Genomic DNA, 17,845 nt, shown 5'->3' with positions numbered 1-17,845 from the left:
TTGGCTGGGTCCTTCCCTGGAGGAAGATCTGGCTAGTCCCGTGTTTGAGACTCTTAAATGAGGCTCCACGGACTTTATTTGCATATTTGTATTTCCCAGGGAGCAATGCACCTAGGATTTCACTGATTGAGCGCCTTTGCCGGCTGCCGCAGTGTTTTCTTTGACTGGTCTCCCTGAGGTCAGTGATTGTTTCATGATGTTGGTCTACTAGGCATTGCTCCCACCTAGCCAGAATCCTACTCCACACTGATAAGGGGCAACACCCCGAAACAGCTGTCTGTGGATGGATACCTGGCCTTGGTATTTCCCTTGTCATATCTGTAAACTCGTAAAGAGCTGGATATTGATTTAAAGGGCCACTTAATATGGTGGTAATGGTGGTTTCCGAAAGGAGCCACTCCTTGGCTGGGTCCTTCCCTGGAGGAAGATCTGGCTAGTCCCGTGTTTGAGACTCTTAAATGAGGCTCCACGGACTTTATTTGCAGAAAGGGAGACAATTGAAATATGTACAAATGATTACAAAATAACAGGGATTAAAAGAAGAAAAGCACTTACAATTGCTTAAGTAGGGCAGCACGGTGGCTCAGTGGTTAGCGCTGCAGCCTTGCAGCGCTGGAGTCCTGGGTTCGAATCCCACCAAGGACAACATCTGCAAGGAGTTTATATGTTCTCCCCGTGTTTGCGTGGGTTTCCTCCGGGCACTCCGGTTTCCTCCCACACTCCAAAGACATACTGATAGGGAATATAGATTGTGAGCCCCACCGGGGACAGTGATGAAAATGTGTGCAAACTGTAAAGCGCTGCGGAATATGTTAGCGCTATATAAAAATAAAGATTATTATTATTATTAAGTCATTTCATAGCAGGCCATGCGGTGCGAGGTGGGAGGGGCAATATATCAAAGTGCATCACAGAGCCTCTCTGCCTCAGGTTTCTAGGGCAAAAGCTGCTGCACAATGAGCTTACACCATCTTATACCCTGGTCGTGACATCACTGAGGTGGGCGGAGCTACTGAATACACTTCCCTTTCTACCAGAATTGAAAACTTGCTAAAACCTTATTAATTCCATAACTTGGGCAGAACACAAAGCAGAACAACGGCGGAACCATCGCCAATCTTGTTTTGGAATTAGCTTTCTATCAAATCTAAACATGGAGTGGTTATTTGACTCGGTTCAGGAGAAATCTATTTCTCTAATTCTGCTGGTGCCAGAGCTTAGGCAAAGGCGCTGGAGTGTAGCTTTAACATCGCAGGTGCAAAATATGTAATTTTTATATCTCTGTCACTGAATGGGACCAAGTTATTCCATCTTTAATACCTCCTATATCACAAAGGAGCACATGGTGGACAAAAATGAAATGATCTCTGCTAATTAACACATTCCTGAGGGAGGGGTAGGAGGGCTTTAGTATGGCATGCAGGCGAAGTGAAGGAAGCTAGGGAGAGAGAGCTCGCACCCGTGACGGGGGTAGGAGGGGGTTAAAAAACCCACAGTGTGTGTGTCTGTACAGCTATGGAACCTCCTAGAAGGGTACTTTGATTGTGAGCATATTCGTAGTATCATTACAACAAAGTCAGCAACTTTGTGCTCCATCACAACTCTTAAAAGTATGGGTAATTTGAGAACACTGATTCTGTTAAAAACATAGGAGACAAGGCAGCCCTTGACTAGACAGGCCCTTCTGGCATTTGCCAGAATTGCCAGATGGCCCTGCTGATAAGTATACTTAGCATTTCCAAAGTGGATGTCTATAACTATTTTTGGAGGGAGGTGACTAGTGAATTTTTGGTAAGTAAGCTACTCTAGTGTCATAGTAAATCACAGTATAATAAGGAGATTCCAAATTTTTCACTGACATATAAATGATATATGTGAACTCCAACATCATGAGCACATTTACATGTGAAAACACCAGTGATCCTGCATTTGTCCTCTGTATATAAAAAAAACACTTTATTTCTCAATATAAAAAGCAGCACAAAATGGTAAAAAAAAGCAGTACAGCCCCATACAAACAATACCCATTTAGCCCACATTTCACACCTCTTTGTGTGTATACTTGTTAGTCAGGCATGTTTAGAACCGTGCACACGTTGAGTATTTGCTGAGTTTTTTCCCTCAGTATTTGTAAGCCAAAACCAGGAGTGGGTGATAAATACAGGAGTGGTGACGTGTTTCTATTATACTTTTCCTCTGATTGTTCCTCTCCTGATTTTGGCTTACAAAAATATTGAGGTAAAATACTGACTGAATACTCACCATGTGCATGAGTGCTGAGTATAAGGCAACATTCCCACAATGAGCTTTTGAGGCGTTTTTTTTTCCAGGGGTGGAAGAAGCCAGTGGCGAAACGTGTGTCGGGGTGAGAGGACGGTATCCCGGGCTCCTGTTCATAAGGTGAATCAGTCTCCTTTACATGCGGGCACAGTTACCTATCATTTGCAGCACTTTCCTGGACTTTGTCTGTGGTTATCTGACAGGTTATCTCCCATTAGTTGTTATTACTATAGATACTCTTGGGTCTAATATTGTGTACAGGTCCTTTACCACAGGCAGTAAGCCATATAAGCGTCTGGTATTCTCCTTGCACTCCTATTTATTTTTTGAATATTATATCTTCATTTATTTTGGTTTAGAGCTGGCCTCTTGATCTAGTGCTCAATTTTTTGTGGCAGCTACTCAGCATAGGATCTTTATGTTTGCATATCATTATATATGAAGCACTAGATACTTTATAGAGGCTCTTTGGACTGGTTGTTACCAGATGTATGTAGGTTATCTTACTAGAGTTGCTATTAAGTGAATTATTTCTAAACAGGATATATATTTTGTACCGTATTGGAGTGTTTATAATAATAATAATTTTATTTCTATAGCGCCAACATATTCTGCAGCACTTTACATTATAGAGGGGACTTGTACAGACAATAGACATTACAGCATAACAGTAATCACATAGATCATAACAGATACCAAGAGGAATGAGGGCCCTGCTCGCAGGCTTACAGTCTATGCTAGGTAGCCATTGTCGTCCTCTATGTGAGGCACTATGCTTTTTTACTTTATATTCTTGTATTTTAATCTTTGTGATTAAAAGCTATTTTTTTAGTTATGGATCTCTTCATTCTCTCTTTAAATTTTCAATGGAATGTAAGTATTAACCTCTATACCTTCCCTACTTCTACACATATTAAGTACATCACAATACATACATAAACAATACAGCACATTACACTAACAGGGTGCCGCACGCAAGACAGGTGTACAGTACCCACGGGGGGGGACCCTTGACGGACCCTGTCATCTCCTTTTATATGTAAATTAGGTTACCTGCGTTTTTTTTATTGCGTTTTATTTAACATGTGTTTTTATTGCATTTTTGACTGTGTTTTTTTGTCTCTGTTTGCTGTGTCATGCTGTAAATAAAGTTATTTTGTTGTTGATTTGTCCTGTTTTTTTTTTTGCTTTGATAAAACTTTATTGATATACTTAGGTGCAGATTTCCACCACGGAAACACACTAAAGTCGCATGTTTGTTTTTTACCTGTTAATTTCCACATGTTATGTCAATTCTATGGGGAAATTCCACACAAGAAGCACAGTGTACCCCGCAAAAGAAATTGCCATGCTGAAAATTTGAAAAAGGCACAACAGGTCAGGGTACGCTGCTTTAGAAAGAAGCACAGTGGGCAGGAGATTTCTATACATCCCATCCACTTTGCTGGAACTGTAAGAAGCTGTGTTTTTGACACAGCAAAAACATGCAGCATCAAAAACACACCAAAATCTCATTGTGGAAACGTAGATGAGTGCTGAATATAACCTGTCTTTGCACATACCAAGGTAAAAGGAACTCGGCGCTCTTTTTCAAACTGCAAGGTCTAGTTCTGTTTATTGTTAGGCAATCCAAAAACCTGACATTCCACCCTGAAGATATGACCTTTTTCAAACATCAGATTGCAGGAGCTGATGAGAATATAGAAGGGAAGTGTAGTGAGTGGTGGTATGATCGCTCTGGTGAGAGACACCTCTCAAACCGCCACTCACTGTGATTCTATTCTACATTCTGATCAGCTCCTGCAATCTGATGTTTGAGAAAGGTTATAGCCTCAGTGTGAAATGTCAGGTTTTTGGATTGCCTAAAAATAAACAGAACTCAGCACTATTTCAAATTGCAAGGTCTAGTTATTCTTTTTCCATTGGTATCGACAAGCACCTTGCACTGGGACTGGAGTTCCGAGTTTCCTTTTCTTCACATACCAAGTAGATGCAGCCATTATCTGGAGAGCACTTATGTTTTTTATTTATGTTGGACAATGAGTACATTCATCACAAGTATTTGAATACGGAGCCTGTACAGTTGTATGAAAAATTGTTTGCCACCTTCCTGATTTCCTGTTCTTTTGCATGTTTGTCACACTTATATGTTTAAGATCACCAAACAAATGTAAATATTAGAGTAAGATAACATAAGAAAACACAAAATGCAGTTTTTAAATGAGGGGCTTTATTATTAAGGGAAAAATAAATACAAACCTACAGCCCTGTGTGAAACGGTGATTCCCTCCCAACCTCTCATTGAAACATAAATTAACTGTGGTTTATCACATCTTTGAGAAGCAAAGTTCAAATTCCCTAGCCACACTCAGGCCTGAGTCCTGCCAAGCCGGTTCTCAAGCAAGAAATCACTTAACTAGGACCTGTCTAACAAAGTGAATTAGACAATTAGATCCCCAAAGGTTAGACATGATGCAACGATCCAAATGAACAAATGAGAAACAAAGTAATTGAGATCTATCAGTCTGGAAAAGGTTATAAAGCCTTTTTCCAAAGCTTTGCGACTAAAGCGAACTACAGTGAGAGCCATTTTCCACAAATACAAAAAACATGAAACAGTGTTGAACCTTCCAGGAGTTGGGAGACCAAAATTACCCCAAGAGGGCAGCAATGACTCATCCAAGAGGTCACAGAAGATCCCACAACAACATCAAAAGAACTACAGGCCTCACCTCAGTTAAGGTCAGTGTTTGTGTCTCCACCATAAGAAAGAAACTGGGCAAAAATGGTCCAAGATTAAAACCACTGCTGAGCAATGAGAACATAAACGACTCATCTCAGTTTTCCAAGAAAACATCTTGATGATCCCCAAGACTTGTGGGAGAATACACTGTGGACTGACGAGACAAAAGTTGAAGTTTTTGAACTTTTGGAAGGTGTATGTCCCATTACTTCTCAGAAAAGGAACATCATACCAACAGTAAAATATGGTGGTGGCAGTGTTATGGTCTGGGGATGTTTTGCTGCTTCAGGACTGAAATACTTGCTGTGGTAAGTAGAACCATGAATTCTGCTGTCTAACAAAAAATCCTGAAGAAGGAGAATGTCCGACCACCTGTTCATGACCTCAAGATGAAGTGCACTTGCATTATGCAGCAGGACAATGATCCAGAACACATCAGTAAGTCCACCTCTGAATGGCTTAAGAAAAACAAAATTAAGACTTTGGTGTGGCCTAGTCAAAGTCCTGACCTTAATCCAATTGAGATGCTGTGGCATGACCTTAAAAAGTCAGTTTATGCTCAGAAACCTTCCAATGTGGCTGATTTAATGCAACTCTGCAAAAATGAGTGGGACAAAATTCCTCCAGAGCGTTGTAAAAGACTCATTGCCAGTTATCCCAAATGCTTGATTGCAGTTGTTGCTGCTAAGGGAGGCCCAACCAGGAATTAGGTTTAGGGGGTAATCACTTATTCACACAGGGCCCTGTAGGTTTGGATTTCTTGTTACCTTAATAATAAAGACCTTCATTTAAAAACTGCATTTTTTGTTTCCTTGTGTTATGTCTCTAATATTTAAATTTGTTTGGTGATCTGTAACTTAAGTGTGACAAACAAGTAAAAGAATAGGGTATCAGTAAGAGGTGCAAATACTTTTTCACACAACTGTATATGTGTCATGATTTTCTCCTGAGAAATAAAAAGAAAATGTGTAAAATACCCTGCGGATTTGTATCTTGAGATGATGGAATTATTCTTAGTAGAATAGGAAATGAAAAGGAAGTAAAGGAGGACTCAAGAGGTGAAGTCAGGATGGCCTTAAATATCTCCTGACAATGTGAACATTGATGCCACCATTCAGGAATGTTTCTTGGTATATTGTTTACGATCTACAGGGTGGGCCATTTATATGGATACACCTAAATAAAATGGGAATGATTGGAGATATCAACTTCCTGTTTGTAGCACATTAGTATATGGGAGGGGGAAACTTTTCAAGATGGGTGGTGACCATGGTGGCCATTTTGAAGTTGGCCATTTTGGATCCAACTTTATTTTTTTCAATGGGAAGAGTCAAGTGACACAACAAACTTATTGAGAATTTCACAAGAAAAACAATGGTGTGCTTGGTTTTAACATAACATTCTTTCATGAGTTATTTACAAGTTTATGACCACTTATAAAATGTGTTCAAAGTGCTGCTCATTGTTTTGGATTGTCAATGCAACCCTTTTCTCCCAGTCTTGACACACTGATAGCAACACCGCAGAAGAAATGCTAGCACAGGCTTCCAGTATCCTTTGTTTCAGATGCTGCACATCTCGTGTCTTCACAGCATAGACAATTACCTTCAGATGACCCCAAAGATAAAAGTCTAAGGGAGTCAGATAAAGAGAGCTTGGTGGCCATTCAACTGGCCCACGACGACCAATCCACTTTCCAGGAAACTGTTCATGTAGGAGTGCTCGGACCTGACACCCATAATTGATGGTATGGTGTGGTATATGGGGTACAAAGATAGTGGGGCCATTCTTCATCAATGGAAACCTCAATGCCACTGGATATCTGAAATTGCTACATGATGATGTGTTGCCCTCTTTATGTACTGAAGATAGCACGTTCCCTGAGTTTTTCCAGCAAGATGGTGCACCACCACATTATGGGTGTCAGGTCCGAGCATTCCTACAAGGAATCTGACCCCCTTAGACTAGCTGTTGTGAGCTCATTTTCTAGTTCACCTTTGATGTCCGATGAACTCCCTCTGCTGGTGAAAGGAGGTGGTGAAACTGATTTGGATGGGAGAAACCTGTCACCTGAACAGGTGGATTGCGATTGGACATCCGGAATCTCTGAGTGGATATAAGGCAGCCGACGCCCTGCAGGGTTGCTGGTGATTTCTCTGCTCTGGGCTCAGGCCTCCAGTTCAGTTCCTGTCTTCTAAAGCAAAGTTTTGCTCTGTTATTGTTCCATGAGATTTTGTCTGATTTGCTTAGTTTTGTGTTCTGCCAGCCCCGGCTGGGGCTCTGCTGAATTTCCATTTTTGTCCCTGATCGGTTAAATCTCTTTTGCTCTGTCTTCAGAATATATCGGAGTGCTGATATAGGGATTTTGAAGTCTAGTGACTTCAGGGCGTTTTTCCTATCAGACGTGTTGGGACATTTTTGGTAGGGTTTTTGCGGATTGCAGCCAGCATCTTTTCTGTCCTTTCCTATCTAGTTAGTTGGGTCCCATCGTTTGCTCTGCCTGTCTTTCTGTGTTTGTGTTTGCATCTGTTTTCACCGACAATACATGTTGGGGGCTGTCTATTGCTTTGGGGTCTGCTCTGGGACAGTTTAGATTACCCCTTTCTTTCTTTAGGCTTATTTAGTTCTCCGGCTGTGAAGAGGCATCTAGGACCACCATAGGAACGCTCCACGGCTACTGTTAGTTGTTGTGAATAGGATCAGGGGTCTGCAATCCGCTAGCTACCAACCTCTCTGGTTTTCTGGACTTAGCTTGCATTTTTGTTTTTTCCTCCTCCGGTGACTCATTCATAACACTAGCATTTCTTCTGCGGTGTTGCTATCAATGTGTCAAGAGTGGGAGAAGAGGGTTGCATTGACAATCCAACACAATGGGCAGCACTTTGAACACATTTTATAAGTGGTTATAAACTTGTAAATAACTCATGAAAGATTAAAGTTACGTTAAAACCAAGCACACCATTGTTTTTCTTGTGAAATTTTCAATAAGTTTAATGTGTCACATGACCCTCTTCCCATTGGAAAAAATAACGTTGGATCCAAAATGGCTGACTTCAAAATGGCCGCCATGGTCACCACCCATCTTGAAAAGTTTCCCCACCCCATATATTAATGTGCCACATTTTGGGCAACTACAAGTTGTGCTAACATTTTGCATCATTTTTTAATCAGTTTTACCCCAGAATTTAGGTGAAAACTGATGAATCAAGGCCTTTGTGTCTTGCTAAGATACATTCATACGTTTAGGTTTCACATATATATTCTATTCATATTTTTCATAGATAGAACATATACTTTGTTATTATAGTTCATAGGATGCGTCACACGTCTATTTTTTTACGAACTGATTATCTGTAAAGGAAAAACTGAGACATGTCGAGCATTTTTTATACAATTTAAGGCTCAAACTTACTCATTCCAGTGAATGGACCTAGAAAAAAGGGACAACACTCTGATGGCCTCCATGTGTCAACTGAGTGCTGTTCGCCTTTTCCTGTTTAGTCAGTAGGAGAAGCTTGGAAATTACTGTACTAGTTTTTTTCTTGTATGTGATAAAAACAGATACCACATTGAAAGCAAAAATGGACACATTGACCAAGAATGGATGAAAGTCAGATCTAACACACTGATGAAAAATGCTGTAGACCTTTGAGCACACTGCATAGTTGTGCCCATGTGGTTCAACTTGCATTGTTTTGCCAGAAAAGTGAGCTATCAGAAATTATGTATTTTTGGATGGTGATTTAAAGGAATTTTATGGATAAGTTTACTGATCATTGTTTAAATACCTTAAGTAAAGCCTGCAGCCATGGGGCCTGGAGCAAACCGTACAGGACCCCAATTCCATTCACATCTCTGTGGTAGAAAAGGCCCAGCTCCTCAAGAACTAAAGTAAGGATCTGAGAGAGACCTTTAAGAATGAATGGAAATGGTTAGTAGAGGCCACAGTTATCTCAACATATAATGAGAAAGTAAAACAAACATTGTCACATTGTAATAAAAATGTTATTATTGCTTGTCCTACTACATTGGATCCTGAGGTATTTGTGAGGTCTATAAAGGATCTCTCACTAAGACAACCATCTTTATTATGAAGACCCTCCAGGACTCCAATACATAGGATGGCTTCAAAAGCCCCAGTGATGAATCGGGGATTGGCCATAAAGCTGCAACTCCGAGTGACATGGATACATGAACTGATCTAGTCTACATGAGTAAAAGATGCTTATTGTTAAGGGTTTTTTTCTGGCTAGTGAAAGGGGCCCACAGGACCCCTCACTTGAGATATCTATATTTCCTAATACTGCAAATGGAAATAGTTTGTCTTGATAAGAAATTAGATTAAAAAAAAAAAAAAAAACCCTTCAATCCAAATACTGAAATTTCGTTATTACACTTAGATTTCGCTTGCATACATTATACTCAGGTCCATGATGACTAAGGGGAAGGGTTAAGGAGGACAAGAAGTGAAACGTAATGGAGTTTTCTCTTGGCCATATAGACCATCTTCAATATCTTGGAGAAAGTGAATAGATCTTTTGATTTTTTTCCTGACAATTATTGTAAGGTTAATAGCACTTTAAGAAAATCGTTTGATGAGAATATTGAGAATATCACTGGGGCACAGATGGACTGCTATTTATTAGAGGAGTCAATCTAAACCAAAGGTTGTGCATGACATTGATCTTCCTTGTGAAGACAAGACAGCGCAATATTTATGCCTCATAGAAATTAACCAGTGGCTTCTATTATTCCTCAAAAGAAATGAAATAGAGCAGATCCTCATTTTGACAGCCTCAATTAAATGGTTACCGTATATACTCGCGTGTAAGCCGAGATTTTCAGCCCATTTTTTGGGCTCTAAGTCCCCCTCTCGGCTTATATGCGAGTCATATACGGGGGGGTCGGTGGGCGAGGGGGAGTGAGGATGTACCATCATACTTACCCCCTCCTGGCAGGTCTCTGCAGCCCCCCCGCTTCTCCCAGGTCTCATGCTCCTTCCTGCAGCGGTCACGTGGTACCGCTCATTAAAGTCATGAATATGCGCATATTTATGACTTTAATGAGCGGTACCACGTGACCACTGCAGGAAGGAGCCTGAGACCTGGAGAACAGGGCTGCAGAGATCGCTCCAGGAGGGGGTAAGTATACGCTATATTCACCTGTCCTCGCTCCATTGCTGCGTGCTGCTCTGCTGTCTTCCGTCCTCTGTCTGTGATGTTCAAGCAGAGGGTGCGATGACACAGCGATGGATGGAGGATCGGTAAGTATCGCCAGTGCCGGGGTCCTGAGCCAGCGGTGACCCCGGCACCTGGGCCCCCCACGACAGAAAGGTAAGTATTTCTTTTTTTTTCTATTTGCGGTGGCAGCAGCAGCATATGGGGGGTATACTATGGAGTATCTTATGGGGCAGCATATAGGAGGTATACTATGGAGCATCTTATGGGGGCAGCATATGGGGGGTATACTATGGAGCATCTTATGGGGCAGCATATGGGGGGGTATACTATGGAGCACCTTATGAGGCAGGATATGGGGGGTATAGTATGGAGCACCTTATGGGGCAGCATATGGGGGTATACTATGGAGCATCTTATGGGGCAGCATATGAGGGTATACTATGGAGCATCTTATGGGGCAGCATATGGGGGGTATACTATGGAGCATCTTATGGGGGCAGCATATGGGGATACTATGGAGCACCTTATGGGTCAGCATATGGGGGGTATACTATGGATCATCTTATGGGGCAGCATATGGGGGTATACTATGGAGCACCTTATGGGGCAGCATATGTGGGGTATACTATGGAGCACCTTATGGGGCAGCATATGGGGGGTATACTATGGAGCAACTTATGGGGTAGCATATGGGGGGTATACTATGGAGCACCTTATGGGGCAGCATATGGGGGTATATTATGGAGCACCTTATGGGGCAGCATATAGGGGGTATACTATGGATCATCTTATGGGGCAGCATATGGGGGTATACTATGGAGCATCTTATGGGGGCAGCATATGGGGGTATACTATGGAGCATCTTATGGGGGCAGCATATGGGGGGTATACTATGGAGCATCTTATGGGGCAGCAAATGGGGGGGTATACTATGGTGCACCTTATGGGGCAGCATATGGGGGGTATACTATGGAGCACCTTATGGGGCAGCATATGGGGGCATAAACTATGGAGCAGCATATGGGGGCATAAACTATGTGTCAGTATATGGGGGAATAAATTATGGGTCATCTTACGGGGCAGCAAATGGGGGCATAATCTATGAAGCATCTTATGGGGCCATAACCTTTTTGGAGCAGCATATTATTCTATGGAGCATGTTATGGGGCCATTATTAACGCATTACATGGGGTGTATTTTGTATGGAGCATCTTATGGGGCCCATCATGAACTGTTGAAGCATTATATGGGGCTCCTGCTTCATATGGATATTCAAAAACATTTAACCTACTGATGTCTCAATTAATTTTACTTTTATTGGTATCTTTTTTTATTTTTGAAATTTACCAGTAGCTGCTGCATTTTCCACCCTAGGCTTATACACGAGTCAATAAGTTTTCCCAGATTTTTGTGGCAAAATTAGGGAGGTCAGCTTATACCCGAGTATATACAGTATTTCCAAGAATTAAATGTTATCCCCATCCACAGGATGAGGGATCATTTAACTGTTACTGGAGGTCTGACCAATGGAGCCTCCAATTATCTCAATAATGAGGCTCTTTGAAACTGAAATCAGGCTATTGCCTTATTTTGTATATGGCGGAGGTCCACATGCTCGAAATTCACTCCATTCATAGTCTATGGGACAGCTGAAGAAAGCCAAGCACAACACTCAGCTATTTCTGTCAGTCCCAAAAACAGTGAATGGATTGGAAGTCGAATATGCATTCAAGACTGGGCACTGCAGAGTCTGGGTCCCTAGAACCCCCTTTATTCAGGATCACTGGAACCATAAAGACCAGCAGGTTACCCATTATTCTAATGATAGGTGATACTTTTCGATTCTGGGAATAACAATTTAATAAGATATGTAGATGAGAGCTCATCATGTATCACAATGATATGACATTCTACCATTTTCTTGAAGACATCCTGGATTCATTTCCATGGTCTCCCTCATTTTCAAAGACTCTCCAGCCTTCTGTGGCTGAAACATCAATCAATCCAATCAAACCAATTGCGATTGAACTGTAAGATAAAAGAGAAAATTGTATGAGTATTTTATAAAGTTATGAAATTCCTCAGCTAACCATTCTAGATCTAATAAATGCACTGGGTGATAAAATAAAATTATCATAGTGTGATACAGAGCACTGGACTAACAGCTTGGCATTCAGCTTTCTTCCAAGTTCAGAGCAATGCTCACAAATTAATGGAGTAGAATATAAAGGAAACAATGGCTAGGCACATTTTCAGTTTTTTTCATACATTTTTTTCCCGTCTTTCATCACATCCTACTCCATTAGTTTGTAAGCATTGTTCTGAACTTGTAACAGAGGTGAATACCAAGCTGTTATAGGGGAGCAGTGTGAGGGCTCATACAGTATATAGTGGAGATGTGTGGGGGCTCATACAGTGTATAGGGGAGCTGTGTGAGGGCTCATATGGTATATAGGGGAGCTGTGTAAGGGCTCGCACGGTATATAGGGGAGCTATGTGGGAGCTCATATGATATATAGGGGAGCTGTGTAAGGGCTCATACGGTATATAGGGGAGCTATGTGGGAGCTCATATGGTATATAGGGGAGCTGTGTAAGGGCTCACACGGTATATAGGGGAGCTGTGTGCGGGCTCACATGGTATATAGGGGAGCTGTGTGAGGGCCTATACGGTATATAGGGGAGATGTGTGGGCTCATACAGTATATAGGGGAGCTGTGTGAGAGCTCATATGGCATATAGAGGAGCTGTGTAAGGGCTCACACGATATATAGGGGAGCTGTGTGGGGCTCACACGGTAAATAGGGGAGCTGTGTGCGGGCTCATACGGTATATAGGGCAGCTATGTAAGGGCTAACACGGTATATAGGGGAGCTGTGTGGGAGCTCATACGGTATATAGGGGAACTATGTGGGGGCTAATACGGTATATAGGGAAGCTGTGTGGGAGCTTATACGGTATATAAAGGGGCTGTGGGGGGCTCATATGGTATATAGGGGAGCTGTGTAAGGACTCATATGGTATATAGGGGGCTGCGTGGGTGCTCATACAGTATATAGGGGGCTCATACGGTATATAGGGGAGCTGTGTAAGGACTCATACGGTATATAGGTGGCTGTTTAGGGGCTCATACGGTATATAAGGGAGCTGTGTAAGGGCTCATACGGTATATAGGGAAACTGTGTAGGGGCTCATACTATATATAGGGGAGCTATGTGGGAGCTCATACTATAAATAGGGGAGCTGTGTGCGGGCTCATACGGTATATAGGGCAGCTATGTAAGGGCTCACACGGTATATAGGGGAGCTTGTGGGAGCTCATACGGTATATAGGGGAGCTGTGTGCGGGCTAATACGGTATATAGGGGAACTATGTGGGGGCTAATACGGTATATAGGGAAGCAGTGTAAGGGCTCATACGATATATAGGGAAGCTGTGTGGGAGCTTATACGGTATATAAAGGGGCTGTGGGGGGCTCATATGGTATATAGGGGTTCTGTGTAAGGACTCATATGGTATATAGGGGGCTGTGTGGGGGCTCATACAGTATATAGGGGGCTCATACAGTATATAGGGGAGCTGTGTAAGGACTCATACGGTATATAGGGGGTTGTTTAGGGGCTCATACGGTATATAAGGGATGGAATCTCCAGCGCTGGACTTCAGTTAAAAATACATCATTTATTGTAAATTCTTAAAATAGAACAGAAAAAAGTATGGATAAGGACATACAGGCACTAGTTTTTGTACTATTTGTAGTCGTCAGTATTGGTCTAGTGTGAACCATGAGTAAGACCCTCTAGGTCGAAACGCGTTGGTTGGAGACCACCAGAGACCCCATCTGCCTGTATGTCCTTATCCATACTTTTTTCTGTTCTATTTTAAGAATTTACAATAAATGATGTATTTTTAACTGAAGTCCAGCGCTGGAGATTCCATCCTTTATTTTGCTTCAGTCAACACCCCTGATCAAGGTGACTCCGTGCGCAGGAGGATTATGGATCGCAACCGAGACTGGTGAGCTGACCTCCCTTCATTTTCCCTATCCTTCTATAATTACGGTATATAAGGGAGCTGTGTAAGGGCTCATACGGTATATAGGGAAACTGTGTAGGGGCTCATACTATATATAGGGGAGCTATGTGGGAGCTCATAAGGTATATAGGGGAGCTGTGTAAAGGTTCATACGGAATATTGGGGAGCTGTGTAAAGGTTCATACGGAATATTGGGGAGCTGTGTGCAGGCTCATACGTTATATATAGGAGCTGTGTAGCGGCTCATATGGTATACTGTATATTTGGACTGTGTGCAGGCTCATGTTATATATAGGGGTGTCAGTTCACTTGTGCTCAATATTATATGATCCAATTAATATTAAAATTAAAAAATAATTAGAATTAATATGTCAATATTAATATTGAAATACAAAAACCTCCAGGAGAGAAAGGCGCAAATAGGATTTTATCCGATGATAATTTCACAAATAAAAATTAATTTTCACTCACCTAGTCATCCATATTAGACATGCATATAGGACTCTTCAGAGTCAACAGCTGCTGCAGATCCACAGACCTGAAGAAGTTATGTGAACTTCGAAACGCATTGGGTGTACTGTATGGACTATGAAATAAATACCAGTCCTTTTTATCCATATACCTGGATTGTGAATTCTACAGCAGCGCGGTTTATATCCACGTTTTTCCTCTTTTCTTCAACAATATTAATATTGAGCAGATTTAAGTTCAGCTTATTGGTTCGGTCCTCCACAACAGTCACGGTCTCTCATGTGGCCCCACAGGAAAATTAATTGACTACCACTGCAGTAGATTACTGAGTTTTATTGTATAGCACACAAGTGCAAACTAAACAAAAAGAGTTTACAAATATCTCGGCTTGCCTAAATTTATAAATAACCTTTTTGTAAAAGATCTGAAGTATGTTTTAATGTAAAAACTAATAGTGATCCCATACTGTATATTATATAATAACAGCCTCGTCTCAGAGTTTAATTTTCCCATGCTGTTAAAATGTTGCCTACGGTATGTGTTATTACGTATGATTGCACCAGATAATCTGCAAGACCTCATTACTATTTCAAGATTACTGCAGTGAAAAATGTAAAAGAAATAAACCTGACTCAGTCTGAGCACTTACTGCTCTGATGACTTTGGTGAAGGGAATCTTAATCAGTGCCTCTGCTCTTTTCTAAGAAGGGTTAATCTCCTTAACATTTAATGTTATCCACAATAGTTACAGCAGAACACAAGTGACCTCTCCACCCCAGGCCTGAAGGTGAAAATTCTCTGCTTGTGTCCTATGCAAATTACTTTTAAATTCATCCTACTGTTTTGTGTCATCCTGCAATCTTCACTACAGTGCTCAGCATAAATGATTACACCCACTTTGAAAAGTAAGATTTCAAATCAATATCTCACTAAACACAAGAGCAATTTCTGACATTTTGACAAGACTGATTTTCCAAAAACATTTGTAACCCATAATTTGAAAATTAGGTTAAGGCCAGGGTCACACTTGCGAGTGTGATGCGACAAACTCGCATCAATACCCGGCACTGCCACCGACACTTGGGACCCGAGTGTGTGGCTGCATGTATTTCTATACAGCCGCACACTCTGTTCCCGAGTGGCGGCGGCAGTGCCGGGTATTGATGCGAGTTTCTTGCATCACACTCACGTGTGACCCTGGCCTAATGCTATAACTTTCATTACAAAATCTTCAGTTTTACTCATACTACTTGAATCAAAAACGAGTACACCCTACTTCAATAACTACTACATCTAGTATTTTTACGACCTCCATGATTGTTAAAGACAGCACCAAGTCTTCTAGGCATGAAATCAGCAAGTTGGCCACATATTGCAACATCTGCCTTTTTCTATTCTTCCAGAATGACTTATTTTAAAGTTTGGATGGTGGATGGAGAGTGACGCTCAATGTACCTCTTCAGAATTTCTCATTGGTGATCAATTGGGTTCAGATAAGGAGAAATGTAATCAATTAACTCCTTAACCCCAGGAGGTATTTTCGTTTTTCACTCTCATTTTTTTTTTAAGAGCCATAACTTTTTTATTTTTCTGTCAATATGGCCATGTTAGGGCTTATTTTTTGCGGGACGAGTTGTACTTTTGAACAACACCATTGGTTTTACCATGTCGTGTACTAGAAAACAGGAAACAAATTCCAAGTGCATTGAAATTGCAAAAAAGTGCAATCCCACACTTGTTTTTTGCTTGGCTTTTTTACTAGGTTCACTAAATGCTAAAACTGACCTGCCATTATGATTCTCCAGGTCATTACGAGTTCATAGACACCGAACATGTCAAGGTTATTTTTATCTAAGAAGTGAAAAAAAATTCCAAACTTTGTTAAAAAAAAAAGAAAAAAAAAAGAAATTCTGCCATTTTCCGATACCCGTAGAGTCTCCATTTTTTGTGATCTCGGGTTGGGTGAAGGCTTATTTTTTGCATACCGAGCTGACATTTTTAATTATACCATTTTGGTGCAGATAGAATCTTTTGATAGCCTGTTATTGCATTTTAATAAAATGTGGCGACCAAAAAAAGTAATTTTGGCGTTTTGAATTTTTTCTCGCTACGCTATTTAGCGATCAGGTTAATCCTTTTCTTTATTAATAGATTGGGCGATTCTGAACTCGGCGATACCAAATATGTGTATGTTTGATTTTTTTATTGTTTTATTTTGAATGGAGCAAAAGGGGGGTGATTTGAACATTTATTTATTTTTTTAATATTTTTAAAAACTTTTTTTTTTTTTTACTTTTGGCATGCTTCAACAGTCTCCATGGGAGACTAGAAGCTGCCTCAACCCGATCGGCTCTGCTACATACAGGCGATGATCAGATCGCCTCTATGTAGTAGAATTACTCACTTGCTATGAGTGACGACCACTGGAGACTTCCGGTTGTCATGCCAACCCACCGGTGACCCGCGATCACGTGACAGTGGTCACCGGTGGGCGGATTTTGGTCGCAATTGCTGGAAGTGCATGTTAAATGCCGTCAGTGTTAAATGCAGTCATGTTAAATGCTGTCAGTGTTTGACAGCGGTATTTAACGGGTTAATAGCCGCGGGTGGATCGCGATTTCACCCGCGACTGTTCCAGGAACTTGTCAGCTGTTCAAAACAGCTGGCAAGTGTCGGGAAAGATTTGGGTTCACTGCTGGAGCCCACATCAAAGGGAGGAAGTCCGACATCAGCGTAAATGTACGCCCAATGTCAAAAAGGGGTTAAAGAATCCGTTTTTACTACTGTGCATGCCAAGAACATTGGAGATGTTCAGAAACTTGTGTATTAAAAACGAATGTAAAATAGGAAACCAAAGTGTCCATTTTTAAATGAATGCATATACACTGCTCAAAAAAAATAAAGAGAACACTTAAACAACACAATATAACTCCGAGTCAATCACACTTCTGTGAAATCAGCCTGTCCATTTATGAAGCAACTTTGATTGTGAATCAATTTCTCGTGCTGTTGTGCAGATGGAAGAGACAACAGAAATTATAGTCAATTAGCAAGACAATTCTTATGAAGGAGTGGTTCTGCAGGGGATGACCACAGACCATTTCTCTGTTCTCATCCTTTTTGTCTGTTTTTTTTT

At 41.2% G+C, this 17,845-nt stretch overlaps 1 protein-coding gene across 1 annotated transcript in view; it reads right to left on the bottom strand.

Annotated features, from left to right (window-relative positions):
* The window catches only part of MPP4 (MAGUK p55 scaffold protein 4), a 196,475-nt gene extending 179,322 nt beyond the window's left edge, over positions 1 to 17,153 (bottom strand). Inside the window, exons 1-2 of the mRNA XM_073551429.1 lie at positions 17,114 to 17,153; positions 8,812 to 8,933 (exon numbers count right to left, since the gene is read on the bottom strand). Of these exons, the coding sequence (XP_073407530.1) occupies positions 8,812 to 8,933; positions 17,114 to 17,153 (162 nt within the window). The remainder of the gene's footprint in view (positions 1 to 8,811; positions 8,934 to 17,113) is intronic.
* Positions 17,154 to 17,845: the final 692 nt, after the last annotated feature.

This window comes from Dendrobates tinctorius, unplaced genomic scaffold, assembly GCF_039654945.1.
Source record: "Dendrobates tinctorius isolate UK_male_01 unplaced genomic scaffold, ASM3965494v1 ptg000177l, whole genome shotgun sequence".
Lineage (NCBI taxonomy): Eukaryota > Metazoa > Chordata > Amphibia > Anura > Dendrobatidae > Dendrobates > Dendrobates tinctorius.
This window is presented reverse-complemented; position numbering and strand designations above follow the sequence as displayed.